This window comes from Neovison vison, chromosome X (assembly GCF_020171115.1).
Source record: "Neovison vison isolate M4711 chromosome X, ASM_NN_V1, whole genome shotgun sequence".
Taxonomy (NCBI): Eukaryota; Metazoa; Chordata; class Mammalia; order Carnivora; family Mustelidae; genus Neogale; species Neogale vison.
Window position 1 is genome coordinate 73,899,720 of NC_058105.1, and position 19,840 is coordinate 73,919,559.

General features: G+C 35.1%; 1 protein-coding gene across 3 annotated transcripts in view; it reads left to right on the plus strand.

Moving 5' to 3' along the window:
* OPHN1 (oligophrenin 1) overlaps positions 1-19,840 on the plus strand; it is a 560,040-nt gene that overhangs the window by 439,557 nt on the left and 100,643 nt on the right. For all 3 annotated transcript variants that reach the window (XM_044235858.1, XM_044235860.1, XM_044235859.1), the window contains exon 19: positions 2,092-2,251. In XM_044235858.1, coding sequence (XP_044091793.1) covers positions 2,092-2,251 — 160 coding nt within the window. The remainder of the gene's footprint in view (positions 1-2,091; positions 2,252-19,840) is intronic.

Genomic DNA, 19,840 nt, shown 5'->3' on the forward strand with positions numbered 1-19,840 from the left:
TTAGTGGTCCATAAAATGTTGGTGTGGTTACAAATGAGGACATTGATGAAATTTAAGACATTTACACTGACTGTGTTGAAGCTTTTAAATGTAAATTATATTCCATTGGAGATATGAACTACATTTTCTTTATTCAAATATACAGTGGAATATTACTCAGCCATCAGAAAGGATGAATACCCACCATTTCATTAACATGGATGGAACTGGAAGGGACTACATTAAGAGAAATAAGCAGAGAAGGACAATTATCATATGGTTTCACTCATATGTGGAACATAAGGAATAGCACAGAGTAACACAGGGAAAGAGAGGGAAAACCGAAGGGGGAGAAATCAGAGAGGGAGACAAACCATGAAAGACTCTGGACTCCAGGAACCAAACTGAGGGTTACAGAAGGGATGGGGGCAGTGGACAGATGGAGTAACTGGGTGATGGGTATTAAGGAGGGCACATGATGTGATAAGCACTGAGTGTTATACACAACTAATGAATTATTGAACACTACATCAAAAACTAATGAACATAATAATAAAAAAGAAAAATGTAAATTATAGATAATAAAATAAAATTAAAAAGTAAATTGAAGTTAATATAACACCAGTGGAGGAAACCAAACTTGTCTGCCCTAAGGGCACTATCCTCAAGAATGGGGACTGCTCACTTTGTGACAGACACTGACCCACTCTCCCTCTCTTAGTATCTTATCCCTTAAAAAACTTGTTATTATGCAAGATTTCAAGTATATGCAGAAATAGAAGGAACAATGTATGGACCTCTCATGTGCCTATTACCCAACCTCAATAGATATTAACATGTGTCACATGCTTGGAGAAGTGATAGAACAGGGAATACATACCTTGATGAAGTGCTCGATTAGAATTTCCACCACAATGTTCTGGAATTTGATGTTCATCATGGCAGCAACAGTTTTTTGTTTCATCAAAATTTCCATTTGCCCTCCGCCATATTATTTTGAAGTAAATCCAAGACATCTTATTATTTTATCCATAAATATTTTAATATGTATATTAAAAAAAGAAAATTATTTGTATACATAAACACAATTATGATGTCTAAAGCAATTTACTCTATGTAACAGCCCTCTGAGGTGGATACTATTTTTGCATGCGGAAAAACTGAAGTCCAGAGAAGTTAGGTCACTAATACTGTTGCAAAATTGAGTGGTACTGTTAGGATTCAAACCTAGGTCAGATTCGGAGTCCAACCTGTACACGAGGATTAGAAAATAGGCTATAAATTGCAACTTTGAAGAGAGTCGGCCCTATCCTATAAGAACTACAAAGCCCCTACAGAGAATTTTAGCAAGGAGAGTGATTAGGGATCAGAATATTGGTGATTGCAGGCTTTATTTACTCTGATGCGACTGACTGATTTAAAGGAAATCCCTTTTCTTCTTTGGACCTCTGGGTTTTTTGTTTGTTTGTTTTGTTTTTGTTCTGGGGTGTGTGTGTGTGTGTGAGAGAGAGAGAGATTTCATATGTAAATTGAGGACAGTGATGATAAAGGGCTAATTTTTTTTAATTTATTTGACATAGAGAGATCACAAGTAGATGGAGAGGCAGGCAGAGAGAGATAGAGGGAAGCAGGCATAAAGGGCTAATTTTAAAGATCCCTTCCAGCTCTTTGAGTTTTTTTACTTTCAAACTAGGGGTGGGGGAGGAGCTAGATTCCTGACTGGAGTCAGACTGGTGAAGCTGGTAGGTACTTCTCTAAGTGTTTTTTTTTTTTTTAATGCATCCTTTATACATGCTATATTTGTGCCTAGAATGTTGTCTTGCTTCTTTCCTGTCTTTCTAAATAACTTTCTAACTATAGCTGCCTACTCTCCTTCTCTTAACTCCTACAATGCTACTAAGTTAGCTATGTCTCATTTAGGTACCTAATAATATACTATCTTTTATTCTTTGCTACTTGTTTTCTTTGTGGTATTTTCTTCTCGTATATATTTTGGACTTGCCTTTTTTCCTACTTTTTAGTTTCTCTTTCCCCCTATATCATCTAACATAGTCTTGGTTACAGGGAGTTCTTGGAGAAAATTTTGTTAATCATTTTTTTCTCTTTTGGCAGTGTATGTGAGCACAGCAAAGAGAATCTTATGACCCCCTCCAACATGGGCGTTATCTTTGGGCCCACTCTGATGAGAGCTCAGGAGGACACTGTTGCTGCCATGATGAACATCAAATTCCAGAACATTGTGGTGGAAATTCTAATCGAGCACTTCATCAAGGTATGTATTCCCTGTTCTATCACTTCTCCAAGCATGTGACACTTTCTCCTAACCACGTTTTAGAGTTGTGTCTCCCTCCCTTGCTCAAGTTGGTAATGGAAGGAAATTCCATTATGACACAATGGCATTTAATAGCATTTCTGACACTGTGAAATTCATTTAGCAAATATTGCTCAATTCTATAACTATTTTATTATCAGATACCAGGCTAAATGGTATAGAAGAAGAAAAAAAATCATTGTTCCTGCCTTTACAGAGTTAACAGCTTAACATGAAGATAGCCATATATACAAATGAAGATGATAGATATAAAAGTGTTGCATGTATAATGAAACCATAAAGAAATACCTATTCTTTTTAAACCTCATCTCATTTCAAAAACAAAAATACCATGGTATATTTTATATGGTATATAAAATGCAAGGTACTATACATCATAATTAGGTTAAATGAAAAAGAAAAGTTAAGTATAGAGATAGAAAATGAATCCAGGAATGAGGCTAGACAAGAAATAATCATTAACAAGTCCTGTGCACTTGTTACAGATGGCCCTTCATCTGGCTCTAAGCTTTCTAGCAGCCAGTAACATCCTAGGAAGGTATAATTCAATAAAAACTTTTCTGCAGGGGGAGGAGTCTAATGACACAGTCTAAACCCAAGCTCTGCCACTTACCACCTATATTACCACTAACCTATATTTGGTGGGATACAGGGTAGGTTTCTAAGACTCTACATACAAACACAGTGGCTCCAACAAAAGAAACATTTATTACTTGATTAGGAAATAGTCCAGTAAGGTATTCCAGTGCTGGTATGGTGACTTGACAGGAGCAAGAACCCAGTTTCCTTCTTTCTTGTTGTTCTGCCATCTCTAAGGTACTGCTTCACCTGCATGACCAAATAAATACCTTCTATATTATATCAGTTGAGAAGGATGAAAGAAAGTCAAATGAAGGATATAACACTTTCCTTTAAGGCCAGGACCTGGAAACCACGTATATCACTTTTATGTAAATAAATGGTATGTAAATACCATTCCAAAATAATCCAGTGGTCACATCTGGTGGATGAGTTAAGGAAGTATAGTTTTCATTTGGGGCCCTCTAGTGCCCAGATTAGTCTTTAGTTCTTTTTCTAAAAGAAAATAAGATAATATATATTGGATTACAACTGGCATTCTCTTCTATATTATCTGTGTAACATCAAACAACTTCTCTGATAGCCATTTTTTTAGCTGAAATGTGAAGATGATAATAAACCTGTACTATGTGAAAGTCACATGTCCAAGGCTATTTAGCTAGTAAGAGAGACAGGGTTTAAATCCAAGTAGCCCAGCTTAGAGTTGATGTACTTAATCACTATGAAATGCTGCCTGATCAATCATTTTTGAATGGTGATATTATTGAGCATAGAGGACAATTTGGGATTATCAAGGATGGGTACTTGCAGAGAAGTACAACCTATGTAAGTACTAAATGTGGAAATAAAGGAAAATAGGGAAAGGAAATTTCAAAGAGATGACCCAGCATGAACAAAGGCCAAACACCTTAAACTTCAAGAAATTTGGTATTGTTGGAACATGAAATAAAAATAGCAGTGGCCAGAGATGTGAATGGAGGCAAACAGGGCCAGGTCCTAAAAGGACCTTGTCTTGTCTAGTTGAAGAGTTTGGAATGTTTGTCGTTGTTCCTATAGGCTTGGGAAAGCATTGCTTAAAAGTAGAATAGTATGATGGATAGACTTACATTCAGGAGACTTATCTTGTCTGTAGTGTGAAGGATAGATTACAGAGAGAGAGGGTAGTGCCATTGTCAGATCAACAAATAACTGTAGTCTGAGTCAGGGTGGTGGGAAGAGGAACAGGTATGGAAAAGCATAGGACTTAGTGATTAGAAGTAGAAAATGCGGGAGTGGAAGATGTCTGAACTCTGGATTTCTCACTTGGCTGACTAGATGGATGGGGCTGTCTTTCATAAATATAAGAAATAGAGAATGGGAAAGTTTGGGGGAAGATGGAAAAAAAAACCCTCAATTTGCTGCGAGTTGAAAGTCAGATTCCTGAAGGATATTGAGAAAGCAGTATTTAGGAAGTAGCTGGAATAAAGTAAGGAATAACAAAGTTTACTCAAAGAAAATATTTATGGTAAGTATTTTAGGCTGTGCAGGTCACAGAAATCTTTTACAACTATTCAACTCCGCCTTTATATTGGAAAAGCAGCCATAGACAACATATAAACAAATGGATATTCCAATAGAACTCTGTTTATAAAATAGGGAGCAGGCCTATGGGCTGTAATTTCTTGATTCTTGGTCTAAAGCCCAAATTTCATTTATTGATTAATTACTTGAGTGATATTCATTCAACCAATATGTATTGAGTACCCACTATTTGCCAGGTACTGTTTTAGGCCCTGGAGATACAGCCCTTTACATTCAACTATAGAATTTACATTCTAAAGGAAGTAGAAAAACAATATGCAAAATAAGTAAAATACATAGTATATTATATGGTAATGAACATTAAGAAGAAAAATAAAGCAGAGAAGAGGAATAGGAAGGGTTGGAAAGTGATTTTGCAATTTTAAAATACAATAAGGACTCACTAAAAGGACAAATTTTGAGCAGAGATCCATAGGAAATAAAGGAGTGATTTTTTTTTCAGATAATCTGAGGGAAAAGCATTCTAGGCTGAGATAATGGTAAGCACAATATCCCTGAAGCAGAAATGTGCCTATCATGTTCAAAGTGCAAAAATCTTTTTTAGCTAAAAAAGCTAAAAAAGATTAAGCAAACAAACAAAAAAGAAATAGAAGAAGATGGATTCAGAAAGAAAATAGAGAAAGCTGAGTAAATTCTATAGGTCCTTGGAAGGATTTTGATTTTATTGTATCTGAGTAAGATAAAAGGGAGGTTTTTAAGAGAAATAACACAATCTGATTTATGTTTAACAGGACTATTCTGGATGCTGTGTGGAAATAAGGGTAGAAGGAAGGAAACTAATTAGGAAGCTGTTTTAACAGTGCAATCAGAAAATGGTTGTACTTTAGATGAGGATAGTAATAGTGGAGATGGTAAGAAGTGGTCAAATTCTAAATGTATTTTGAAGTCAGAGCCAACAGGATTTGCTGACAAATCACATGTGGAATATAGAAGAGAGGAATCATGGGTAACTTCCAGGTTTTTAATCTGATCAATTGGAAGGATGAAGTTGCCATTTACTGAGATATATAAGAATGAAGGAGGACAGATTTGAAAGGGAAATAAAAAAAAAAGCAGTTCAGCCTGTGCGACATCTAAGGTCAGAGAAGAAAACAGGATTAGAGAAATAGAGTTGGCCTTTAACAGCATAGAGATGGTGTTTAAGACAATATGAATGAATATTTTTGCCTAATGAATACTTGTGTGAGAGAATAAATGTTAAACCAAGAACTGAAAACTAAGACGTGCCAGTGTTTGAAGGGCCAATAGAAGAGATTACAAAACAGATTGAGAAGGATTGGTCAATGACGGAACTAGGAGATAGGGGAGTCACAGGCCCTGGAAATGAGAGAGTCTTAAGAAGAAAGAGAGGACAGAAGTCTCCATTTCTCAAGACATATCATGTTGGACAAGCACTGAAAAGTACCTACTGCTCTAAATGTTGGTGATTTTTTAAAAATATAAGCAATATATGTATCTGGAAAAAAACACAAACTATAAAGAATAGAACACATTTCTATCCTTTACCTATGCTCAACTCCTAATTCCAATCTTCATTTCAATAATTTCTTGTCACTTTGGTGAAGGAAAAAAGTACATATATAACACATACATGCACTAAAATATTTGATATATTTTATATGCATATATTATTCTTCTACTTAGTACAGCTAAAATTTCTGGGCATTATATATAAAAATAACATAAGACTCTCAAATATGGAAGGAAGAAGGTGAACCAGACTGGCTAGGGACCTTAGGACCTGAGGAATGACATGACCACAACTCACCTGGATTTTGTCTTTGCCTCATCTCCCAGATGGGTAGTGTAGAAGCTGACAACCTGAGAACACCAACAGGTGCAGTCAAAAAAGGTATCAACAAAAGCCTACTCTCTTTAGACAAAGGACCTGGAAAGGAACAGCCCTAAAACACAGAAACAATTTAGACAGTAACCTCTCTACTCCAGCAAAATAGCACAGAAGAAAAATGCAGCCCTACCTCCACCCCTTCCAGCAAATGCTGAGTGGAGAATCTAGATTTCTAACTTTTCTAGGCTGTAGCAATCACCTGAGCCTTTCTCCCCTGATTCCATGCAGTGTTGTCAAGAAGGCCAAGTGGGGACCCAGAGTTTCCTCCTTAACTGGTGGTAATGAGACACCATCCTCCACTTTCAATGGTATCGGTGGAGACTACATGAAGCACCTGGACACCCATGCCTATTTAGCATTGGAGTAACATCAGAGGAGGCTTGGTAGAAATACAGGGCTTTCACCACCACTCAGTGGTAATAAGGTTAGCACACTATGATTTCAGTGGAGAAGAGACCATTTGGGGAGCAGTAATGAGATACCCCTCCTCCTCCAGCCAGAATGGTATCAGCAGAGGTGTAGTGAGAAGTCTGAACACCTACACCTGCCTAGCAATAACAACAAGTTCTTACCTTCCACTGAGATGTCAATGGAAGACAAGTGGAAACCCTGGACTTTCACTCCATCCTGGCAGAAATGAGGCAGCACTCCTCCTACCTTATAGTAGTAGTGTCAGAGGAGGCCTGCTGTAACAGAAGATATAAGTAAGAACAAGACTCATATAGTACCCAAATTGTACAGGCCTCAGTCGAAAATCATTTGTCAATATCTTACCAAGATGATTCATCACAACATAAATGAGAAAAGACCGTCAATAGAAATCAACACCAAGATGACACAGATGTTAATGATCTGACAAGAATTTTAAAGTAGCCACTATAAAAATGCTTTAATGAGCCATTGGGAATACATTTGAAAAAAAATAGAGAATCTCAGCAAAGTAATAGAAAGTTTCTGCAAAGAAGTACAGATTCAGGGGTGCCTGGGTGGCTCAGGGGGTTAAAGTCTCTGCCTTCAGCTCACGTCATGATCCCAGGGTCCTGGGATCAAGCCTCACATTGGGCTCTCTGCTCATCATGGAGCCTGCTTCCTCTTCTCTCTTTCTCTGCCTGCCTCTCTGCCTACTTGTGATCTCTGTAGGTGAAAGGTTTCTTTTCCAAAAGTAACTCTGTAAAGTCTAAAAGAGGTGACTGCTTCTTCCAGTGAGCAGATATCTACACAAGGCTATAAGGATTGAAAGAATTTGGAAACATTTCTCCACCAAAGGAATACAGTAAACCTCCAATAACTAGCTTCAAAGAAATGGAGATCCAGGAATTGCTGACAAAGAATTTAAAATAATTGTTATACAGATGCCCAGAAACTATAAGAGAACACAAATAAATAGTGTAACAATATCAGGAAAACAGTCCAAGAACAAAAAAAGAAGTTGAGAGACACCTGGGTGGTGCAATTGGTTGAGTGTCCAACCCTTGGTTTCAGCTCAGGTCATGATCTCAGGGTCGTGACATTGAACCCCATGTCAGGCTCCACACTCAGCATGGATTCTGCTTGAGATTCTCTCTCCCTCTCCCTCTGCTCCTCCTGCTCATGCTTTCTCTCTCTAAAATAAATAAATAAGTCTTTTTTGAAAATGAGAATTTCAACAAAGAGAAAACAAAAAAGAAACAAATTTGGATCTGAAAAATACAATGACTGAACAAAAGAATTCAATAAAGAACTTCAAAAACAGACTTGAGCAAACAGAAGCATCAGTGAGTTAGAAGACAGATCAATTGAAATTATCCAGTAAAAGGAGAAAAAAAAAAGAATGGAAAGGAGTGAAAAAAGTCTATTGGAATTACCATCAAGCAAAATAATGTACTTCCAGCAAAATAATGTACTCCCAGAAGGAAGTGAGAGGGAGAAAGGGATTGAAAGCTTAAAGGAATAATGACAGAGAACTTCCCAAACCTGGGGAAAGATTTGGACATCTACATTCATGAAGCTAATGTTATCACAAAATTTTATTCCAAAACAACTTGTCAAAGACACAATAATAAAACTGTCTAAAACTAAAGATCAGAGAATTTTTAAAGCAGCAAGAAAGAATTATTCTCTCATAAAAAGGAACCCCCATAATGCCATTACTGAATTTCTCGGCAAAGACCTTATAGTTCAGGAGAAATAGGATGATATATTCACGGTGCTAAAAGAAAGAAACTGCCTACCAAGAATATTTTACCTAACAAAATTGTCCTTCAGAGTTGAAGGTGAAACCTAATAAACAAAAGCTGAGGGAATTCATCACCACTAAACCTGCCTTGCAAGAAATTCTGAAGAGTTCTTTAAGCTGCAACAAAAATACACTAATTAGTTATGTGAAAATATGTAGCACATTGGTAAAAGTGAGCATATAGGCAGATTCAGAATACCCTAATACTATAATATGGTGATGTGTTAGCTACTTATTTCTAAAAGCTAAAGGACAAAAGTTTTAAAACTAGTTAGTTTCAACAATACCTTAATAGATATGCAGTATTTAAAAAGGCATAAATGGGGGTGCCTGGGTGACTCAGTCAGTTGAGTGTCTGCTTGTGGACTGGGTCGTGATCCTGGTTTCCTGGGATTAAAACCGGCATCCTGCTCCCTGTTTAGTGGGGGGCCTGCTTGTCCTTCTCCCTCTGCCCCTGCCCTGCTTGTGCGCTTGCTCTCTCTCTCTCTCAAATAAATACATAAAATCTAAAAGTATAGAGTATTGGAATGAGATCCAAGTTAAATTATTAGCATAAAATAGGCTGTTTTATATGAAATGTTTTATGTAAGTTTCACACCAATCACAAAAAACTTACAGTAGAATCACAAAAGATAAAGAGAGGAAAATCAAAGCACACCACTTAAAAAATAATCAATTTATCCATAAAAAGGGCAACAAGAAATGAACAAAAATAGAGCTAGAAATAGCCAAAGAATAATTAATAAGGTATTAGTAAGACTTTATCAATAATTACTCTAAATATTAATGGATTGAATTCTCCAATCAAGAGGCATAGAGTGGCTAGATGGATTAAAAAAAAAAAACAGGACCCTATGATATGCTAAAAGAGACTTATTTCAGATTTAAGGACATACAGGCCTGAAGTGAAAAGAGGCCAAAAAATAGTCCAGACATGTGGAAACCAAAAGAGAGCAGGGGTAGCTATACTTACATAAGACAAAATAGAATAAACTAAAAATAATAACAAAAGATAAAGAAGGACTTTCTATAATGATAAGGGGGTCAGTTCATCAACAATATGTAGCTATCATAAATATATGTGTACCCAATATGACAGCACCTATATATATTTAGCAAACACTATCAGCAAAAACTGTAAGAGAGAAATAGAGAAAAGTACAATAGGTAGAGGACTTAAATACCTCCACTTCAACAATAGATAAGATTATCCAGACAGAAAATCAACAAGAAAACAATGGACATTGTTATGCCCCAATAATGGGTCTGTGATTAAAGGAGCGAGACTGATATAAAGTGAAGGTCAAGCAAAGCTTTATTTCACGCCAAGCATCAAGAATCTAACCGATGTCTGGGGATGCACCTCTTACAAGAGAGGGCGACCCTTCTGTTTCACAGACTAGCTTTTAAGGGCAAAGGCCATGTGGTCGGGCCTGGCCACGCACAGGTGAACAAAGAGATTGTAACACACACAGTAAACTCCACAGTGATGCCAGGTGACCAATTGAGTTACAATTTACCCTAGTAGACATTTGATTTAGCCTATCATACCTTGGTTAGGATTGGTGCCCAAAAGGCTCCCAAAGGGCGGGGCCCATACTCCTTGGTAACCAGGGAGACAGTATGCATCCCCCCACTGACTGGATGTCTCTACCTGGCCTGCCCCTCCCTTGTATCTGGGCGTTTTTACCTGGAGCTGGTTTCCAGGACTTCTTTTAAGTGAATCCCCTGGGGGAAGGAGAGCAGGGACAGTTTAACTTTAATGAAAGCCTCTTGCTAAGTAGGTCCTTACAGAAATGAACCATATTTTAGACCAAATGGAACTAACAGATATATATAGCACATTTATTCTAACTGCAGCAGAATGCACATTCTTCTCAAGTGTACCTAGAATAGTCCCCAGAATAGATCACATGATAGGTCATAAAACAAATCTTAGCAAATTTAAGAAGACTGAAATTATACCAAGCATTTTTTCCAACCCCAATGGAATGAAACTAAAAATCAATAGAAGAAAGCTGGAAAATTCACAAATATGTGAAGATTAAACAACATGATCCTGAATAATGAATAGGTCAAAGAAAAAATCAAAAGAGAAATCTAATAATATCTTGAAATAAATGAAAACAGAAGCACAGTAGTACAGTAAGAGAATCATTCTACATGATCAAGTGGGATTTATCCCTGGGATGCGAGGGTGGTTTAACCAAGTCATTAAATGTGATACACCACATTAATAGAATGAAAATTTTTAAAAAAATCATTCGCATAAGAGTAGGAAGAACATTTGAGAAAACACATCATTTCATGATAAAAATGCTTAACAAATTGGGTAAAGAAGGAACATACCCCCAAACAATAAAGGATATATATAACAAACACACAGCCAACACCGTACTCAATGGTAAAAATCTGAAAACCTTTTCTCTAAAATCAGGAACAAGGTGTCTACTCTCACCACTCTTATTTAGCATAGAATGTAAGTTATAGCCAGAGCAGTTAGGCAAGGAAAATAAAGGCATCCAAATAGGAAAAAAAAAAGAACTAAAATTGTTTTCATTTGCATGTGATATGATCTTATATTTAGAAAATCCTAAAGGCTCCATCAAAAACCTGGTAGAACTAATCAGCAAATTTAGTAAAGTTGCAGGGGCACCTGGGTGGCTCAGTGGGTTAAAGCCTCTGTATTCTGCTCAGGTCATGATCGTAGGGTCCTAGGATCGAGTCCCACATCAGGCTATCTGCTCAGCAGGGAGCCTGCTTCCCTCCCTCTCTCTCTGCCTACTTGTGATTTTTGTCTGTCAAATAAATAAATAAAAATCTTTAAAAAAAGTTAGTGAAGTTGCAGGATACAAAATCAACACACAGAATACAATTGTGTCTCTACACATTAGCAAAAAGAAATGTGAAAAAGAAGGAAAGGAAACATTCCATTCACACACAATAACATAAATAACAATAAAATGCTTAGGAATAAATTTAAATGAGGAGGTGAAGTATCCATATCCTGTAAACTCTAAGACTTTAATGAAAGAAATTGGAAAAGACACAAATAGAAACATGTCTTGCATTCATGGTTTGAAAAAAGTAATATTGTCAAAATGTCTGTTTACCCAGATCCACCTATAGAGTTAATGCAGTCCTTATAAAAATTCCAATAACATTTTTCACAAAATTCGAAAAAAAAAAAACATAATTTTTGTGGAGTAACAGAAGTGCCCAAATAGCCAAAGCAATCCTGAGAAAGAACAAAGTCAGAGGTATGATACCTCTTTTTGAACTAAATAAAGCTGTAGTAATTAAAACTATATGGTACTGGCATAAGAAATAGACACACAGACCAATGGAACTGAAGCATGAGCTCGGAAATGACCCTCACTTATATGGTCAAGTAAAATTTGACAAGGGAACCAAGAGTACTCATTAGGGAGAGAATAGTGTCTTCCATAAATGGTGCTGGGAAAACTGGATAACCACATGCAGAAGAATGAAATTGGAACCCTATCTTATACTACTTATAAAAATTGACTCAAAATGGATTAAAAACTTAAATATGAGACTTGAAACCATAAAAATCCTAGAAGAAAACATTGGGAAAATTCTCCTTGACATTGTCTTTATAGTGTCTTTATAGTTTCCAATAACATAAGCAATAGAAGGAAAAATAAGTAGGAGTACATCAAACTCAAAAGCTTCTGCACAGTAAAAGAAACAATCAATGAAGTGAAAAGGCAAAGTATAAAATTGGAGGAAATATTTGCAAACCATATTTTTGATAAGAGGTTAATATCCAAAATAGAGAAAGAACTCAACTCAATGGTAAAAATCGAAACAACCCAATTTTAAAGAAAGCATAGGAACTGAACAGACAGTTTATCAAGGAAATCATACAAGTAGCCAATAGGTACATGAAAACGTGTTCAACATCACTAATTAATAGGGAAATGAAAATCAGAATCACTTCACACTATTTAGAATGGCTATCTTTGAAAATACAAGAGATAGCAAGTGTTGGCAAGGATGTGGAGAAAAAGGAACCCATATGCACTTTTAGTGGGAGTACAAATTGGAAAACTGTGGATATTCCTCAGAAAATTAATAATAGAACTACCATATGACCCAGAAATCCCATTTCTGGGTCTATACCCAAAGGAAATGAAAACAGGTTCTCAAAGAGATGACTGTACGCCTTTTTCATTGCAACATTATTCCCAATAGTCAAAATATGGAAGCAAGCTAAGTGTCCATGAGAAAGAAGGAAAATCTGTGGTCTGTGATAACTGGATAAGCTTTCAGGGCATTATGTAAGTGAAATAAGTCAGAGAAAAAAAATATTGTATGATATTACATATTTTGTGGAAACTAAAAAACCAAACTTAGAAAACAGAAAGTAGAGTGGTAATTATCAGGAGATGAGAGGTGGAGAAAATGGAGAGATATTGGTTAAGGAGTACGAACTTCCAGTTATGAAATTAGCAAGTTCTGGAGACCTAATGTATAGCATGGTGATTATAGCTAATAGTCTATATTGTATACTGGAAAGTTCCTCAGTAAATTTTATATGCTCTAAACACAAAAGAAAAATGGTGATTATGTGTTGGGATAGAGGTGGTAGCTAATGTTGTGGTGATATCATTCTGCAATATAAAAATCTATTAAACATGTTGTGTACGTTAAGCTTACACAATGTTATAGGTCAGTTATAATTCAAAGAAGGTGAAAAAAAGAAAGGCAAAATGAGAAACTCCAAAAACATGAATATTAAATATACTTCCAAGTAATTCATGTGTAGATAAGGAGGTCTCAAGAGAAGTAAGAAATTACACTGAATTGAATGACAATATAAATACATGTCAAAATTTTACAGAAAACAGCTAAAGTAGTGAGAATAGGGAAATCATAGGATTGAATGTTTTATTTTATTTTATTTTATTTTAAATACTTATTTTGGAAAAGAAAAACAAGTGAAGTCAGTAATCTCAATTGCCCACTTTAAGAACTTAGAGAAGGAAGAGTAACATAAATCCAAAGCAAGTAGAAAGTAGGAAATAATAAATGTAAATAATAAAGATAAGATAGAAATCCTTGGAATTGAAACCAGAATAGTAGAGAAAAACAGTGAAAGAGCTGGGTACAAAGAACAAATATCCAAAGATCAACAAAATTGACAATCCTCTTAAAGCATTGAGAAAGAAAACCAGACAGTAAACATAAGTTGCCAATAAGAGGGAAAAGTAGAGGGTATCATACTAATCCTGTGGATCTGAAAAGGATAATAAGAGAATAATATAAACAATTCTCTGTACATAAATTTGACAACTAAGATGAAACAGACCAGTTCTTTAAAAAGCACAGACTACCAAAACCCACCCAACATGAAATAGATTATTTGAATAGCCCTAAAACTGTTAACAATATCCAATTCATAATTAAAGTAGCATCTGAAGAAATCTTTAGGCCCAGATGGTTTTACTAGAGAATTCTACCAACTGTTTAAAGAAAATGTAAGACTAATTCTAATCATTCCTTTTAGAAAATAGAATGGGAGGAAACCCCTTCCAAATCATTGTATGAAGTAAGTATTCTCCCGATACCAAAACCAGAAAAAAATTACAAAAAAAGAAAACCATAGACCAATATCCCTCATAATTTAGGGGTAAAAATCATGCAAAATGTTACCATATAGATATATATATCTATATATATATAATAGGTTTACATTTAAAGGTATAATCATTTTGAGCTAATTTTTATATAATATGTGAAGTTTGAGTTATATATTTTTATATAATTGTGAGGTTTAGGTTTTATATAAGTACATATTTATATAAACATTGTATTATTTTATGTATATACATATACATACTATATACATATACATATATATATTATGCTCAAGTGGAATTTATTCCAGGAATGTAAGGTGGCCAAATACGATTTGAAAATCATTCAATATAAACTACTATATTAACAGGCTAAAGAAACAAAATCACATGATCATACCTATTTCTACAGAATAAGTACTTGAAGAAATCAACATATATTCATAAAGAAACAAACAAAAACCTAGCAAATTAGGGATAGGGGATAATTATCTCAATTTGGTAAAGAACATCTACAAAAATAAATAGATAAATAAATAAAACCTGTAGCTAACATCAGACTATATGGTGAGATAGTGAAAGCTTTCCTTTTAAGATTGAGAATAACACACCACTGCTATATACACCATAGTAATAGAATTCTACCCTGTGCAATTTGACAAGAAAAGAAGATAAAACACATACAGGTCAGAATGAAAGAAATAGAAGTTTCTCTATATGCTGATGGCATGATTGTCTACATAAAAAAATCATAAAGAATATATTAACAAAACCTCCTACAATGAATATGGGAATTTATCAAGGTTACAGAGTACAAGCAAAGCTCAACATGCAAAGCTCAATTGCATTTTTGTTTTATTTATTTTATTTTTTAAAAGATTTTATTTATTTATTTGACAGAGAGAGACTGCAAGAGCAGAAACACAAGCAGGGGGAGTGAGAGAGGGAAAGCAGGTTTCCCACCAAGCAGGGATCCTGATGTGGGGCTCGATCCCAGGATCCTGGGATCATGACCTGAGCTGAAGGCAGACACTTAACAACTGAGCCACTCAGGTGCCCATCAATTGAATTTTTATATACTAGCAATGAATGTGTGGAAAATGAATTAAAAATACAATTTACAAACTCTCAAAAACAAGTAAAACAAGTAGCTTTACATCAAATAAAACATTTACAGGATTTATATGCTGAAAATTACAAAATGCTGATGAAAGAAGTAAAGGACAATACAGGTAAATTCAGAGACATCTTGTGCTCATGAAGTGGAAGGTTCCCAGTAATGAATATGTTCTTTCTAAACTGATATATAAATTTAAGGTAATTCATATCAAAATCTATTTTGTAGATAGAAGGACACCTGGGTGACTGAGTTGGTTAAGTATCTGCCTTTGACTTAGGTCATGATCCCAGGGTCCTGGGATCAAGTCACACATCAGGTTCCTTGCTTAGTGGGGAGTCTGCTTCTCCCTCTGCCTGCTTCTTACTCCCTCTGCTTGTGCTCTCTCTCTCTTTCTCTGACAAATAAATAAATAAGACCTTTAAAAATATTTCATAGATAGAGACAAGATTATACTAAAATATATATAGAAAAACAGGGGAACTAGAAGAGCTAATGCAGTTTTGAAAATAAAGAATAAATTAGGAGGTATTACTAATATTAATTCTTACTATATTGCTGCAGTAAGCAAGACACTGTAAGATTGGCAGATGGATAAGCACATAGATCAATGGAAAAGAATGGAGAATCCACAAATAGCCTCACAAAGTACAGCCAAATTGTTCTTGGAAAAGGCAATTGCTTATCTATAGGCAACAAAAGTAAACTTCAACCTAAACCTCACATTATATAAAAATTAGCTCAAAATGATTATGCATTTAAATGTAAAACTATAAAACTTTTAGAAGATACATAAGAGAAAATGTTTGGAATCTATCGAAGAGTCTTACTGAAGCGCTTTTAGACATGACAACAAAAGCACAAACCATTAAAGAAATCAATAAATTGGATTTCATCAAAATTAAAAACTTTTCTCTGTGAATGACCTTTTTAAAAAGATGAAAAAACAAGCTACCAATGTAGAGAAAATATTTGCAAACCATATATTTGACAAATGACTCATATCTAGAATATATAAAGAACTCTGAAAAGTCAATAGTAAAAATCAAACAATCCAATTAGAAAATGAGCAAGATGTGAAAAAGATGTGTGATTGACAAATAAGCACATGAAAAGGTGTTTAAGATCATGAGGCATTGGGGAAGTGCAAATTTAGAGCACAAGGAGATATCACTGCATAAGTATTAGAACAATCAAAAATAGCAATAACACCAAATGTTGGTGTTATTATACACAGAAATTGGATCTCTCATATTCTTCTGTTGGGAATATAAAATGATATAGCTATTCTAAAAAAGTTTTGCAAGTTCTTTTTTTTTTCAATTTATTTATTTTCAGAAAAACAGTATTCATTATTTTTTCACCACACCCAGTGCTCCATGCAATCCGTGCCCTCTATAATACCCACCACCTGGTACCCCAACCTCAAACCCCCCTACCACTTCAAACCCCTCAGATTGTTTTTCAGAGTCCATAGTCTCTCGTGGTTCACCTCCCCTTCCAATTTACCCCAACTCCCTTCTCCTCTCTAACACCCCTTGTCCTCCATAAGTTTTGCAAGTTCTTAAAAAGAAAACTAAACATGTACTTACTATATAAATCATCTTTTACACTCCTGAGCATTTATCCCAGAGAAATAATAACATGTCCACACAAAATCTTTACAGGCATTTTAATAGCAGCTTTATTTGTAAACAATAGCCAAAAAGTAGATACAATTTAGATGTCCTTCAATGGGTGAATGGTTAAACAAATTCAGTAATTAATACAATAGAATACTACTCAGTAATAAAAAGTAATGAATTATTGGTATACACAACAACTGGGATGGGTCTCAAGGGCATTATGCTGAGTGAAAAAGCCTATCTCAGGCTACATACTGTATAATTCCATTTGTATAATATTCTCAAAATGCCAAAATTATAGAGATGAAAACATATTAGTGGCTGCCATTTTTTAGTGATGTGGGGGCAAAGAGTGATAGGTGTGAGCACACAGGATATACAGGGAGATCTTTGAGATGATGAAATAGTATCTTGATTGTGATTGTGGTTACATGTGATAAGATGGCATAACACTATATACACATTGTGCTAATATTCTTTAGTTTTGATATTATACTATAGTTACATAAAATGTCATCTTATGGGGGAAACTGGGTGAGAGGTATGTGCAGCATCTCTGTACTGTCTTTGCAGCATCCTGTGAACCTGTGATTATTTCAAAATAAAAAGTTAGAAAATGTAAATCAATTCAGATTTTTTATTGGTTACATGTGGGAATAATATTTTGGACATAACTGGTTTAATAAAATATATTATGCAAATTTTTTAAATGAAGAAATTCTCAACATGCTCATATGGATGATTTCCATTATATACATTTAAACTAAAACAGACTAGTGCTAAAGTATATCTATAATATACTCTGCTTTAAATAAGAAAGAAGGAGATGGAAAAAAATAGAAATATATCTTCACGTTGTGTACAATTTTACAGGACAGGTAAACCAGAACCTAATGAATTAGTTACGTGTAGTCATCTGGTGAGTAAAGGTTGGTAAGAATGGGATAGTGAGAATGTTAGGGAGGAGAGAAGAGCAACTCTTTGAGCATACTTTTTTCTTTTTTTGCATTGGTCTGACTTATAGAATCATAGTAACATTTCATGTACTCAAAATAACTAAATAAATAAGATCAACTAGGTAGGGGGAAGAACCTAAAGTGAAGTACACACAGTAACAAATTAACCTTATATTACAAATCAGTAATAGTAATTGAAGAGGATGGGACAAAAAGAACTAACAACAGTAATTTGGAAAACAGTATTTTTACTCTGTATTATAAGACTAAAGATAAAAAAAGATTAAAAAAAGAACTGTACAATAACAACATACTCTAGTTGGTCACAGATGGTATGGGCTAGGAATTCTGAAACTAATATACTTATATTCTAAGGCTGTGTAAGTAAGTATGTTATGAATAGGGATGCCTGGGTGGCTCAATCAGTTAAGTGTCTATCTTCAGCTCAGGTCATGATTTCAGAGTCCTGGGATCAAGTCCTGTTTCAGCTCCCTGCTCAGTGGGGAGTCTGTTTGTCTGCCTCTGCCCGAATTTTTCCCTGCTTGTTCACTTTCTCTCTCTCTCTCTCTCTCTCTCTCCCTCTGACAAATAAATAATTTTTTTTCAAAAAACGTATGTTATGAATATTAAAAACTAGATTTGTTACTACTGGAGATGGACATTAAAAAATAAACAAAGGGGGGAAGTTACAATGATTACCATGTATTTGATTAGAATGGAAAGAATCAATGTAAACTCATTTTTTAAAAAGTACACAGACAGGGGCACCTGGGTGGCTCAGTGGGTTAAAACCTCTGCCTTTAGCTCAGGTCATGATCCCAGGGTCCTGGGATCGAGCCCCGCATCGGGCTCTCTTCTTGGCAGGGAGCCTGCTTCCCCCTCTATCTCTCTGCCTGCCTCTCTGCCTACTTGTGATCTCTGTCTGTCAAATAAATTTTAAAAAAAGTACACAGATAGATATAGAAGTAAATACAGGTAAATATGTATCCATGTCTGTCTACTGAGAAAGCCTAGAAGCAATGCCACTCCAGTAGCAATGAGCACATTAACAGCCAGATCTTGGTTTCTAAATACCATTCTCCAATAAAATAACCAGGATTTCTTAGAGAAATAGGAGATTCCAGATCTGGAGCATGGAAAATACAAGATGAGATTAGAATGTCTTGTGATGTCAGAAAGTAAGGAAAAGATAAAAAGTAATTATAAGGATATGATGAAAGGACACAGGAACCACCATGAAATTGATCCCAATGGTCAAAGTGAGAATATTTGAGCAACAAAATAGTGTTATTATTGAAGTATAAGCCATAGATTAAGGTAACTATATATGATCTCATACTGATACAAACAAACACACAGGAGGGAGAATTAACAGTTCTTTCTTACCATAGAATTTTATATCACAAATTAGAATGAATAAGAAAAATAGAAAATCACTATAGTAAATAGCACAGTATTTTCAGGAAAGAACCATTAACAGATATTAAAATTAGTGGACCAAAGTATGGCCAGAATCAGGATATCTTCATGGTTTCAAAATATCCCTCTGCAAGATACTTATTAATGAGAAGCAGGGAAGTGGTATTTTTATGGTGGAAAGTCTGGTGTCACCTGTAATTAGATATATTAATATCTTGTGTCATTAATATGATGCACTGGGAGGGGTACAGCATCACATCTTCTCTAAAAATGCATAACCTAAATCTAATCATGAGACAATATCATAAAACCCCACATTGCCTGAATCCTACAAAATAACTTCCCAGTTGTATGCACTTTTACCATGTAAGGTGACCTATTTACAGGTTCTGGGGATTAGGATAGGATGTGGACATTTTGTGGGGGTCGTTATTCTGCCTGCTATAATTCACCCTCTGGACCCAAAAGTTTTACATCCATCCCACATACAAAATATATCCAAATTATTCCAAGTTCCCCCAAAGTCTCAACTGATTAATAGCATCAACTGAAGTCCAAAACCTCATCTAATTATTATCTGCTCAA